General features: G+C 45.4%; 2 protein-coding genes across 3 annotated transcripts; one reads left to right on the top strand and one right to left on the bottom strand.

Moving 5' to 3' along the window:
• The first annotated feature begins 5,837 nt into the window (after positions 1–5,837).
• Positions 5,838–10,041, top strand: AVP1 (Inorganic H pyrophosphatase family protein). Its single transcript, XM_078586978.1, has 7 exons — positions 5,838–6,194; positions 6,658–7,232; positions 7,914–8,293; positions 8,363–8,449; positions 8,530–9,271; positions 9,542–9,601; positions 9,680–10,041. Exons 1-7 carry the CDS (start codon positions 5,948–5,950, stop codon positions 9,884–9,886), a joined length of 2,298 nt encoding a protein of 765 aa, XP_078443104.1. The 5' UTR covers positions 5,838–5,947; the 3' UTR covers positions 9,887–10,041.
• On the bottom strand, positions 9,742–12,809 carry LOC144712704 (arogenate dehydrogenase 2, chloroplastic-like). Of its 2 annotated transcripts, XM_078586980.1 has the most exons (3): positions 12,306–12,809; positions 10,954–11,575; positions 9,742–10,069 (listed from the first exon to the last, which is right to left on the bottom strand). In XM_078586980.1, the coding sequence occupies exons 1-2, from the start codon at positions 12,752–12,754 to the stop codon at positions 10,966–10,968; spliced, it is 1,059 nt and encodes a 352-aa protein (XP_078443106.1). In that variant the 5' UTR covers positions 12,755–12,809; the 3' UTR covers positions 9,742–10,069; positions 10,954–10,965. The 2 variants fall into 2 exon arrangements, with proteins under 2 accessions (XP_078443106.1, XP_078443105.1); XM_078586979.1 differs by lacking the exon at positions 9,742–10,069 and having other exon boundaries at positions 10,662–11,575.
• Positions 12,810–13,750: the final 941 nt, after the last annotated feature.

Here is a 13,750-nt window from a genome sequence, read left to right as displayed (position 1 = left end):
GTAGATAGATGTATAGATAGATGCATAGATAGATAGATAGATATATATATATATATATAGATAGATAGATAGATAGATAGCTACATTAGTTAGATAGAGAGATAGATAGATAGCTACATTAGTTAGATAGAGAGATCGATAGATAGACAGATAGAGAGAGAGATAGATAGCCAGATAGATAGATAGACAGATAGAGAAAGAGATAGATAGATAGACAGATATAGAGAGAGATAGATAGCCAGACAGATAGGTAGATAGATAGATAGACAGATAGAGAGAGAGATAGATAGATAGACAGATATAGGGAGAGATAGATAGCCAGACAGATAGGTAGATAGATAGATAGACAGATAGAGAGAGAGATAGATAGCCAGACAGATAGATATAGAGATAGAGAGGTAGATAGATTGAAAGAAAGATAGATAGATGGACATATAGAGAGAGATAGATAGAGATATATAGATAGGCAGATAAATTGATAGATAGATAGACTTATAGAGAGATAGAGAGATATGGAGCCAATATGGGTGACCATAATCGACGCCCCTTGTTTCAGAACCGTCATTCTCTCTCCTCAACCTTCTGGTAAGGGTAGAGAGAGAAATAAGTGTGCCTCGTGTCGTGTTCATTCGGTCCTCTCTTTCTCTCTCAAGACTGTTGACCACCGGTGTGGAGAAATAAGTACAGTGTGTCGTCTTCTATCAGATCTTTTTATCTCTCTACTACCGTTTTCCCCGGGTATAGAGAATTAGAGAGAGAAGGGCGCCCTGATTTGTTTGGCGATATCTCTCTTCGTCTAGCCCGTTTTCTCTGTGCAGAGAGAATACGGGCAATCGTGTGTTTTCTATTTTATATCTCTCTATCTCTCCTTTTTGTGGAAGAGAGAGAGAGAGTAAACGAAGATGGAAACAAAAGTGACTTTCTATGGAGTCCTGTCAATCTTGGGATGAGAGGTCGTTGTCTCAAAGTTCATAGAGAGAAAGAGATAGAAAGGTAAAAAGACAAAAATATAGAGAGAAAAGAGATAGAAAGGTAAAAAGACAAAAATATAGAGAGAAAAGGAAGGTATAGTGACTTAAGGGATCAAAATCTTCCTCATTTCGTGGCTGTGGGGGCTGACTTTGACTCGTCAACTCAATAGTCTGGGTCATGCCCCTTTTTTTACCTCAATATATATATATATATACACATATATATTTTCAAATCAGAGTGAAAAACTCCATTGGGGAGGCTACACTTAGGGAAAGTCAAGGTCTGACAGAAGTTTGGTTAGACAAGATCGAACCAAGATCAGACCAGTCTGGTATGCATTCAAGAAATAACTTTCGGTCTGCTTTCGGTTTGAGCAGCAAACCGAACCAAAGACTGGAAGTGCAATTATTATATTATATTTTATAAAGTTTTATTTCATGCACAGTCCCTCCCTCGGCCTCTAGCTCTTCTCTCAATCTCTCCATCTCTCAATAGCTCTCTCTTCCTCTTACTCTCTCTCTTTCAGTCTCACTCTCTCCCCATCTATTAACTCTATATAATTCCAGTCTTACTCTCTTCCTATGTTTAATGATGTCTCTTTCACTCTCACTCTCTAGCACCTCTCAATGTCTTTCTCTCACTCTTCCCTCTTTAACTCTTTCTTTCTCTCTTTCTCTCATCTATTCAACTCACTCTTTCTTTTTATCTCTCCTCTCTTTAACTGTCTCATTCTTTTTCTCTCCCTCTATCTATTTTCCCTCTCTAACTCCATCTTTTTCCCTCTCCCTCTCTCCCACTCTAAATCTATTTCTCTTTCTCTATCTCTCCCTCTCTAACTCTCTCTCTCCCTCTCCTCTATCCACTCTTCATCTCTTACTCTCCCTCTCTCTATCTCTTTCTCTCTCCCCTCTCTAGTTCCAACGGTTCAATTCTTTCTTGTTCACCCTCACTCTCTTCCCCCTCTCAATCTTTCTCTCTTTCTTTAGCTCTCTTTTGTATCTCTCTCCCTCTATTTAACAGATGGAACTAGTACAATATGATGACTTTATCTCTCTCTCTCTCTCTCTCTCTCTCTCTCTCTTCTCCATTTAACTATATATCTCTCTCCTCTTTAACTCTTCCTCTCCATATTTCCCTTTTTAGCTGCATCTCTTTGCCTCCCCCACTGTACCACATCTCCATCTCTCTTCCCCCTCTCTAACTCTCTCTCTCTCTCTAATCCCATCTCTTTACCTCTTCTTCTCTCTCCCCTCTCAATATCTCTCTCTCCATCTCAATTTATCTCTCTCCCTCTCTAGATCCAGCTCTTTCGCTCTCCTTCTATCCCCCTCTCAGTCTCTCTCTCCCTCCCTGAATCTGTCACTTTCCCCTATCCCTCTCTCCCTCTCTCAGTATCTCTCCCTTTCCCTCTCTCCCCCCTCCATCCATCTACATATTTCTCTCTCATTCTCTCTCTATGTCTTCTAGTTAGGTGTTGTTTCTCCGATGCCCTTACATTCCACAGCATAGTGAGAGATGTAGCTCACTTGAAAGGGATACCATGTTTAGTGGAACATGTCACAATGTGCACATTATGTTTTCGAATATTGATTCAATACATTTTATCATATATTAGTCATCATATTTGTCATTTACATCAATATTTTATTTGATTAATTGATTGTATTGCTTCCTCTATAAAAATTTATAATGTATGTTTTTTATTAACTTTGAGCTCTTAATTTGAGTTTAAAACCAAGACTTTGACAATTTAACTTTGACTTTGATACTGACTTGGCAACCGGTCCAGTCTGAACCAATCCTTGACCAAACCAAGAACAGACCAAACATCAGGTATAGGTTTAGGTTTTTGCTAGAACCAACTGAAATTCCACCCAATATGTGGAAGTCAATTATATTCAGAATTTTGTGTCGTTACACATAAGTGATCAAAGCGTGTGAATTTCTAAATCATATATTACTACAGATTTGTCCAAAGCGTGTAAATTTCTAACCTTTTCGAACCGCTTGGGTGGTGAGGGGGAATGAAATACCAACAGCACACAACCAAAATTTGCCTTTCCACACCATTACAATCAAGGTCACGTGCCATACACGCGCTTGCTGATGTCCAAAAAATTCACCACATTTAATGTAAAAAATACACTTTGAAAAGGTTTTGAACTCAAATATTGAGCCAGTTGACCAATCACATGCACAGGTCATTTATTTAATTACAATAATTTTAATACATTACTGATCAAAACCGCACATTTGCACTTTCCCAGGCCTCGGAGGGGATTTCAAAAACTCATGCTCAGCAGGATGTGGTAAGAGTCATATAAAATTTTGAACTGCACTGCACAACGACTGCACTACTGCCATGACTCTGATCAGACCATCACTAATGTTGGGTCAATAATATTGACAGCTGATGTTTTAGAATCGGAGATAATGTGAGAGACATACACTAACAAAAGAGAGTGAGAGGAAAGAGCAAGGTAAATTGTTGGGAAATAGAGAGAAGAGAGATGAAATATATGATATTAGCAACAATGGAAACATCAGAGAGGGATGAAAGAGGAGAGAGAGAGTTTGTAGATGGAGAAAGAGAAAGAGTTTGAACATAGAGAGAGAAAATGAGTTTGAAGACAGAGAGAGAAAGAGAAAGAGAAAGCGTTTAAAGAGGGAGAGGGTGTTTGAAGAGAGAGGAATATGAGAAAAGAGAGGAGAGAGATACAAAAGAAAGGAGGAGAAGAATATAGATTGAGTTAGTGATGAAAGTGGACACGTGTCGTGTTGAGAGAGAGAGACATGAAAGATGGAGACATTGGGGAGGGATGAAAGGGGAGAGAGAGTTTGAAGAGTGAGAGAGAAAGAGTTTGAAGATAGATAGATAGATAGATAGTGAGACAGAGAGATAGTACATAGATAGATAGATAGAGACATAGATAGATATATAGAGAGATAGATAGATAGAGAGTGAGATAGATAGAGAGTGAGATAAATAGAGTGATAGATATGTAGATAGATAGAGAGATAGAGAGATAGAGAGATAGATAGAGAGATAGATAGAGAGATATATAGATAGATAGAGAGATAGATAGAGAGATAGTGAGATATATAAATAGATAGAGAGAGAGATAGAAAGAGATAGAGAGATAGATAGATAGATAGATAGAGAGATAGACAGACAGACAGATAGAGAGAGATAGAGAGATAGATATATACAGAGATAGAGAGATAGATAGATAAAGAGAGAGCGATAGAGAGACAGAGAGAGAGATAGATAGATAAAGAGAGAGAGATAGAGAGACAGAGAGAGAGATAGAGAGAGAGATAGAGAGAGAGACAGAGAGACATAGATAGATAAAGAGAGAGAGATAGAGAGACAGAGAGAGAGATAGATAGACAGAGAGAGAGATAGAGAGAGATAGAGAGAAAGACAGAGAGACAGAGAGACACAGAGAGAGATAGAGAGACAGAGAGAGAGATAGAGAGAGAGATAGAGAGAGAGAAAAAGATAGATAGATAGATAGATAGATAGATAGATAGATAGAGAGAGAGAGAGAGAGAGAGAGAGAGAGAGAGAGAGAGAGAGAGAGAGAGAGAGAGAGAGAGAGAGAGAGAGAGAGAGAGAGAGAGAGAGAGAGAGAGAGAGAGAGAGAGAGAGAGAGAGAGAGAGAGAGAAGAAGGAGAATAAGAAGAAGAAGAAGAAGAAGAAGAAGAAGAAGAAGATAGAATAAGAAAGTGGATGAAAGTGGAGATGTATCATGTTGGGAGAAGAGAGAGACATGAAAGATGGAGACGATACAGAACATCTCGAGGAGAGAGACATGACAACAGAGAGAAGAGAGAGAGACAGATACAATGTCAGGACTCTGGAGTAACTGTGTCAGCATCGGTGCTAAAAGCCAAGAAGCCAACGATTTTTAGGCTGTCGAATTACAAAAAAAAAAAAAAAATTTACGGAAACTAGCCGTTGTGGTTAAAATACCCAAGTGGCAGCCGATGGGGCCCAGTCACAACAACCACGCACCAGCTGGCTAACGCACGTGCAATGTCGCGTGGCAACTTCTCAGTGGCCGAATGCTGACGCACCATCGGCGTGCGCACTGACTCGCACTATGACCGATCCAGATCTCGGTTCGATTTCTGCGCATTGACGAAAATACCCTCGTTCGCGTGGTCCCACACCTGGTACACGATAAGGTATCAGTGATCCGCTTTTCTCTGAAAATCCAAAAAGAGCATTTCTCATCAAATAAAATACAAATAATTCGTCAATACACAAATTCCTATATATGCCATCGATGACGAGGAAATTCCGATTTTTTCCAATTTTTTTATTGCCTTATCCTCCGCGCGAGGCCCCAGAAAGCCCTCCCCTGAAACCGCATCTCCACCGTCGATTCCCAGATACGATAAATCCCAGCCGTTCAACACATCCGATCTCTCCGCCGTCGGATGGTCCTCAGCGATCTTATCCGAATATGCTCGCATATCCATAGATGGGCTTTTCTGAAAAAATCCGCAACTGACCTCCCACACTTTCACCCCTAAAGATAAATTAATTACGTGAGGGCTCATGATCAGATCCAGATATTTCCCCGGCGGAGACTGCAATAAAAACACTTCCAAGGGGCTGGCGCGAAATCCCGCCCTCGGCTAGAATCTACGGTGGAGGCTACGGGAGGCCCAATAAAAAAAAGTAGAGGAGCGAGCGTGCAATAACGTCGTTTTCGCGGCGTTAAAGAAAGAACCGACGGAGGAGGTTCGGACAGGTGCAATAAAAAACTTTCAAGGGGCCGGAGAACAAAAATGTCATTTTCTCGCTATCTAACGGGAAGAAGTCGGGCAGTATAAAAGGGGGGAGTGAGGGTGGAGAGATGGAGAAAGAGAGAGAGAGAGGGAGTGGCGTGGAGCTGAGCAGAAACCCTAGAGCAGCGGTTCTTCCCGCTCGAGTTCTTCGCGAGGATTCGGTAGATCGGAGGAAATGGGAGCGGGAATACTCTCAGATCTCGCCACTGAAGTGTTCATCCCCGTCGCGGCGGTGATCGGGATCGTCTTCGCGCTTGTTCAATGGGTGATCGTTTCACGAGTGAAGATCGCCCCTGGAAGCGGTCCTTCTAGCAGTGACGGGAAGAATGGATACACCGAGTATCTCATCGAGGAGGAAGACGGCGTCAGCGAGGAGGCCGTCGTCGCCAAGTGCGCCGAGATCCAGACCGCCATCTCGGAAGGTTTGTCCTTTGATTTGTGGTTTCTTGAGATCTGGATCGGATCTCGGATCTGGTGGTTTGCAAGTGTAGAGTTGGTGCGAGTGTTGATTTCTCGGATTTTAGTTGACGTTTTTTTGCCTACTTCCTCGGTCAAAAGTTTTCGTTTTATTCTCGCCCGTGATGTTATTCATTGCATCCTTGTCCTTATAATCATTGCTTCCCGTTGTCTCCTCTCAGATTTGAAACAAAGTTTCCCTCCATTTCCTATGTTCTTCCATTTTTGAGTGATGAATTTGTGCAAGTGGTTTCTTCATCCTGCAAAAAAGTCATCAGCAAGCTCTTATTTTTTTCGCATCTGTTCTCAACGCGTGTAGAATTCGATTAATCGAATCTATCTTCGGATTTCTATTTAAGAATTCTTTCCGTTTTACTGTTGTTCATCGTTCTTTCCACCTTCTGATCTTCGTTTCTTGCAATTGTTCAGGAGCTACGTCGTTCCTCATCACCGAGTACCAGTACGTGGGCGTCTTCATGACCGCCTTCGCGGTGCTCATCTTCCTCTTCCTCGGCTCGGTGGAAAGCTTCAGCACGAAGAGCCAGCCCTGCACCTACGACAAGGAGAGGACCTGCAAGCCCGCCCTGGCCAATGCGGCTTTCAGCACCGTCTCCTTCGTGCTCGGCGCGGTCACCTCGCTCGGTTCCGGCTACCTCGGGATGAAGATCGCCACCTACGCCAACGCCAGAACCACTCTGGAGGCAAGGAAAGGCGTGGGCAAGGCCTTCATCACTGCCTTCCGGTCCGGCGCCGTCATGGGCTTCTTGCTCGCCGCCAACGGGCTCTTGGTTCTGTACATTGCCATCAACCTCTTCAAGCTCTACTACGGAGACGACTGGGAGGGTCTTTTCGAGGCCATCACCGGGTACGGCCTGGGCGGCTCTTCCATGGCTCTCTTCGGCAGAGTCGGCGGTGGGATCTACACTAAGGCCGCCGATGTCGGTGCTGATCTCGTCGGCAAGGTCGAGAGGAACATCCCCGAGGATGATCCCAGAAACCCAGCTGTAAGCATTTCTTTTCTCTTCTTTCTTTTTTCCTGTGCTAGGATATTATGACAGCATGCATTGCTTTTGACATAATTATGCAGCAGCAGAAGTTTGCTACCCAAAGTTCTGTTCTTTTTTTGCAAATTTGTGCAAATTGTTCGTTCTGTTTGGTTTTCTGCACTGAACAAAAACAAATTCGAACAGAACATCACACAGACCCGTGTGCGGTTCTTTTGTTCGCTTTGTGTGAATTTTGTTCTAGTTTTGTGCAATGTGCAAATTTGTGCGAATTTTGTTCGGTTTTTTGATAAAAAAGAACAGAACGAAGAACAAGACCGCGAATTTTCTGCGAATTTTTTGTTCTTATAAAACGAATAGAACAGAACAACCATGTCTACCCAAACGGCAGTATAAATATACATGCCATGATGATTTATCATTTCAGATTTTGCGTGTTAATGTATTTGTCCTATTCTTTGATTATTTATCTCTGATGGGTCCACATATCATGATGTCATTCGTTACTGATGGGTCCACATATCATGATGTCATTCCTTACTGATGGGCCACCCGTATATACTGGAAATTGAGAAATCATGCGGTCATCATATATCTCATCTCTTGTCATTTGTTACGGGTATAATTTGCATTAGGTGTCACCATGTTTCACTGATACGCTGTGTTGGATGGATGTGGCAGGTGATCGCCGACAATGTGGGAGACAATGTCGGAGACATTGCTGGCATGGGTTCCGATCTGTTCGGTTCCTACGCGGAGTCGTCTTGCGCAGCTCTCGTTGTGGCGTCGATCTCGTCATTCGGGATTGATCACGACTTGACGGCCATGCTTTACCCACTGCTCATCAGCTCCGCTGGTATCATTGTCTGCCTGATCACCACCCTCTTCGCCACCGACTTGTTCGAGATTAAGTCCGTGAAGCAGATTGAGCCGGCGCTGAAGAAGCAGCTCATCATCTCCACGGCCCTCATGACCCTCGGCATCGGCCTCATCACCTGGCTCGCCCTCCCCTCCTCCTTCACCATCTTCAACTTTGGTGCCCAGAAGGTCGTTAAGAACTGGTAAGTCCTCTGTACCTTCTCTCCCTTCTCCTTTCAGCTTCCTGATGTTTTGCTTTCATTTCTCAACAGGGAGCTCTTCTTCTGTGTCGCCATTGGTCTCTGGGCTGGCCTGATCATTGGTTTCATCACCGAGTACTTCACCAGCAACGCTTACAGGTAATGGTGACGGTGATGATGATCTTGGTGCTGATGATCATGATGATTATGATGATGGTGTTGTTGTTGTCTTGTGACAGCCCTGTACAGGACGTGGCAGACTCCTGCAGGACGGGTGCCGCAACCAATGTCATCTTCGGTCTGGCTCTGGGTTACAAGTCTGTGATCATCCCCATCTTCGCCATTGCCCTGAGTATCTTCGTCAGCTTCAGCTTCGCCGCCATGTACGGCATCGCTGTGGCCGCACTCGGCATGCTCAGCACCATCGCCACCGGCCTTGCCATTGATGCCTACGGCCCCATCAGCGACAACGCTGGGGGTATCGCCGAGATGGCTGGCATGAGCCACCGCGTCCGCGAGCGCACTGACGCCCTTGACTCCGCCGGCAACACCACCGCTGCCATCGGCAAGGGGTTTGCCATTGGATCTGCAGCACTTGTGTCGCTGGCGCTGTTCGGGGCGTTTGTGAGCAGGGCAGCCATCAAGACCGTGGACGTGCTGACGCCTAAGGTGTTCATCGGGCTGATTGTGGGCGCAATGCTGCCGTACTGGTTCTCGGCGATGACCATGAAGAGCGTGGGCAGCGCTGCGTTGAAGATGGTGGAGGAGGTGCGGAGGCAGTTCAACACCATCCCGGGGCTGATGGAAGGCACAGTCAAGCCCGACTACGCCAACTGTGTCAAGATCTCCACCGATGCCTCGATCAAGGAGATGATCCCGCCTGGCGCCCTCGTCATGCTCACCCCCCTCATCGTCGGCACCTTCTTCGGTGTTGAGACCCTCTCTGGCGTCCTTGCCGGTGCCCTCGTCTCGGGCGTCCAGGTCATCATCTCGTCCATTTTTTCCTTCTTCCTCTCCACCTTCTATCGTCACGATCTTCATCATTTTAACCATCGTGATCATTTATCAATCATAGTAATCTCTCAAATTCATCTCGTCATCATCATCATCTTATCATGGTCAAATCATGAGTATCATAATCATCTCATCATCGTGATCTTGATCATCATAATCGTTGTAATATCTCCAATTCATCATCAGTATCATAGTCTAGCTGCATCATCTGATTTATTTTGTGGGGGGTGGTGGCAGGTGGCCATATCTGCGTCCAACACCGGTGGGGCGTGGGACAATGCCAAGAAGTATATTGAGGTGAGCTGGTCATCATCATCATCGTCGTCATCATCATCATCATCGTGATCATCATTGACATTATCTTCTTCTTCGTAGGCTGGGGCTTCCGAGCACGCGAGGTCCCTTGGGCCCAAGGGGTCCGACTGTCACAAGGCGGCGGTGATCGGCGACACGATCGGTGACCCGCTCAAGGACACATCCGGGCCGTCGCTTAACATCTTGATCAAGCTCATGGCCGTCGAGTCCCTCGTCTTCGCCCCCTTCTTCGCCACCCACGGCGGCATCCTCTTCAAGCTCTTCTAAAGTCCCCCTTTTAATTTATAACCTCCATCTCGTCCTCCGTCCCTTGAACATCCTCCTCTCTCATGTTTTGTCATCCACTCTCTCCGTGGACGTCCATCCCAGTTCCTTTTCTTCTCTTCTCTCTCTTGCTTGGAAACAAGACAGAATTCCCCGGACCTTGCTTCTAGTTCAAAAATCTGGCATCTAGAGAGAGAAAGCGAGTGACATAGATCACATTAGATGGTGTTTTATAACGTGAGATAACTATCATGATAACGACGAAGGTCATGATACTAATTTCACAGAATCAGAAATCCGCCTTCAAAAGAGAGGGTGGGAGATTACATGAGATGATGATCATGATCATCATCCTTGCTTCTTAGTTCAGAGAGAAAATAGTACACAACTTGCTGCAAAGAGGGTGAGATGAGGACCATGATCATGAGATGAGGATCATGATCATGAATGACGATGATGATCATGACGATTGCTTCTAGTTCAGAAAGGAATATTAATCTAAATTCTATACTGAGAAGAAGATGAAGATGAAGATCATGATAACGAGGATGATCATGACGACCGACCATCATGGGAGTTCAATTAGAGAAATAGAATTAGAAATCTACCATCTAGAGAGAGAGAGAGAGAGAGATCACAAGAGATGATGATGACCATGATGAGAATAAATAGAAATCATGATCTTGATCTGGCTTCAATTTTAGAGAGAATACAAACCGATCATCTAGAGAGAGAGAGAGAGAGAGAGAGATCACAAGAGATGATGATGACCATGATGAGAATAAACAGAAATCATGATCTTGATTTTGCTTCAATTTCAAAGAGAAATACAAATCTATCATCTCTAGAGAGAGAGACAGACAGAGACAGAGAGAGGGTGAGAGATCACATGAGAAGACGACGACCATGATGAGAATAAATAGAAATCATGATCTTGATCTTGCTTCCAGTTCAGAGAGAGAAATAGAAACCTACCACCTAAAGAGAGCAATAGAAGATGACGATGATGATGACGACCACATGAGACGAAGAAGAAGAAGAAGAATAGGAGGAAGAAGGAGAAGGCGTGCCTGTAGGAGGGCTCAAGGGTCGTCGGGGTGGTGGTCGCCGAAGAGCTGATCGCGGAGAATGACATGGAGGCGGCCGAAGAGCTCCTTCCTGAGCGAGTCGAAGGCGACCTCCATGCGGTCCAGCAGCTCGGTGGAGTTCTTGTTGTACATGAACAGCCCGTTGTACAGATCGAAGCTATCCTTGCAGGTGTTGTCCACGAGCTGCAGCAGCGTCTCGTAGCCCTTTGTGTTGATCGGCCGCGACTCCAGCTCCAGCTTCGCCAGCATCCTCCCCACCGTGTGGGTCACGAACTGCGTCTCCGCCGCGCACCGATCGTGCTCGGCGCAGCTCATCTCCACCATCCGACAGCCCTCCTGCCGGAAGATGTCGAGGAATCGGTCGCATCGCAGCCGTCGATCGGGGGGGGAGTCGGCCACGCGGACGCGCTCGAAGACGAAGGGAAGGCCGGCCCAGCCGGCGCGGCCGCTCTCGGGGCCGAACATGGGGTGGGTGCAGAGGATGTCGAAGTCGGGGGGCATGGCGCGGAGCAGCGCCTGCCGGGGGAACTCCTTCACCGACAGCACGTCCGCCACCAGCGTCGATCTCCGCAGCCGGTGCAGCGGCAGCGACGCGATCACCGACCTGCCCACCAGAAAAAACCCCCCCCCCCCCCGATTCCATCCGTCAAAAACTTTGAAATGAGCGTCAAATTTGGACTTGCCGATTAGGGGAGGAATTCGGATTGGGAGAAATTGGGGCTAGAGGGGTTCGAATTGGGAGAAATTGGGGGCTAGAGGGGTTTGAATTGGGAGAAATTGGGGCTAGAGGGGTTCGAATTAGGAGAAACTGGGGGATAGAAGGGCTTGCATTGGGAGAAACTGGGGGATAGAAGGGTTTGAATTGGGAAAAGTTGGGGATAGAGGGGTTCGAATTGGGAGAATTAGGGTTTGAGGGGTTCATACTGGGAGAAATTAGGGCTGGAGAGGTTCAAATCGGGGGAAATTAGGGGAGAAGTTAGTGCTAGATGGGATCAAATGGGGAATAATTAGGGCAAGAGGTGTTCAAATGAGGAGAAATTAGGGGATAAATTAGGGCTTGAGGGGTTCAAATTGGGAGAAATTAGGGGACAACAAGGACAAGAAGGGTTCATCACATGGGGAGAAATTAGGGGGAAAATTAGGGCTAAAGGGGTCCACATTGGGAGAAATTAGGGCTAGAGGGGTTCAGATTGGGAGAAAACAGGGGAGAAATTAGGGCTAGAGGGGTTAAAATTGGGAAAAAAATAGGGGAAAAACTAGGTCGAGAGGGGATTCAAATTGCGCGAAAACAGGGGATATCAAATCGGGGAGAAATTAGGGTTAGGAAGACGGGCCTGAGGGAGAGGATGGAGGTGCAGAAGAGGACGACGTCGGGATGGGACTCGCAGAGGTCGTGCGGATCGACGAAGAAATCGGAGCAGCCAATGTCTCTGGCAATGGCCGAGTGATCGGTTCGCGAGTGCGCGAGCACGGTGTGGCCCTGCTTGACGAACGTCCGAGCCAAGAACTGGCCGAAGTTGCCGAACCCGACCACCGCGATCTTCAGCCTCGCCGACTGGTCCATCAGCGACGACGCTCTCGCTTCGTAATCGAACGCCTGCGCCGCGTCCAGGGCGAGCACGGGAAGAGGAAGCCGGCACCGCCGCCGCTGCCATTGGAGACTTCTCGAAGAAGACGACCTTCCGAGGAAGTAGCCGAGCTCGTCGCGGCGGCGGCGCCGGCAATCGCCGCCGCTTCTCGCCGGAGAAGGAACCGCGTAGGCGGTCGCCGCCGCCGCCTGCATATCTCCTGTTCGAGAAATTGCCCGACTGGAGAAGAAGCTCCGCTCTTTATATACGTTTCTACACCTGCCTAGTTAGTCAGCCATATTTATAAGGCCCCTGAAATGTACATGAATGTAATTATTTTTCTTTCGATGGTTTTCTGTAGCCCATTGTCTTTCTGGGTGTAGGTGTAATTTTATTTGTTGCAGGGCTTTCAGGTTTTTGGGTTGATTTGAATATCAGAGTCACATGAAACTCTTGATCATGTGTCACGTGCATAAAGTTTAGGGGGTTTGGGTATTAGAGATTTGTGTTTAATTTCTGGATGGTTTGGTTGTTTGCTTTCTGATGTGAAATAGTGTGAGAGTTTTCGAGATTTTAATAGGTTGGTTTCTTCTCAATGTCTAAATAAATACAGTTAGGGAGAGACCATATTTAAATCCTTCATTTTATTTGTATTTTAAAGGCCTCCATGCTAGTAGAAGTGTGAGAAATGAGGTGTTATATGTAAAATAGGGTTCCTCACATTTCAACAATGTTGATGTGGGATGTTACCAACAATGTTGATAGATGGTAGATACATTTTCTATGTCAATATCAACCAGGTCACCATCGTTTTCATCATCAACCTTCTGTATTATGATTTTTTTGGTCATCATCATCATTGTCGACTAGGCTGATTGACATTAACGATGACTTTGACATTAAAGTGGATTGAATTTTTTCATTTCTCATTTATGATAATAATGATTTTCATTAACTAAACACATCAACCATTTGTGGTACCTTATCATCCTCAACATCCTAGGTCAATGATAACATCACAAATGCTGTTGTCATCATCATTTTCAGACACCTGAATTGGTAACTCTGCAATCACAGCTTATTCATGTAGGCTCATTTTCAAAAATAACTTGCATGTTCCCAAAATAATTAAAATGCTTTTATGTGTTCACTAATTTACACTAGACAATGAAGTGAGTGCTGAATTTCAAGGATTGATGGACCAGGTACAT

This window comes from Wolffia australiana, chromosome 15 (assembly GCF_029677425.1).
Source record: "Wolffia australiana isolate 7733 chromosome 15, ASM2967742v1".
In the NCBI taxonomy this organism is placed as follows: domain Eukaryota; kingdom Viridiplantae; phylum Streptophyta; class Magnoliopsida; order Alismatales; family Araceae; genus Wolffia; species Wolffia australiana.
This window is presented reverse-complemented; position numbering and strand designations above follow the sequence as displayed.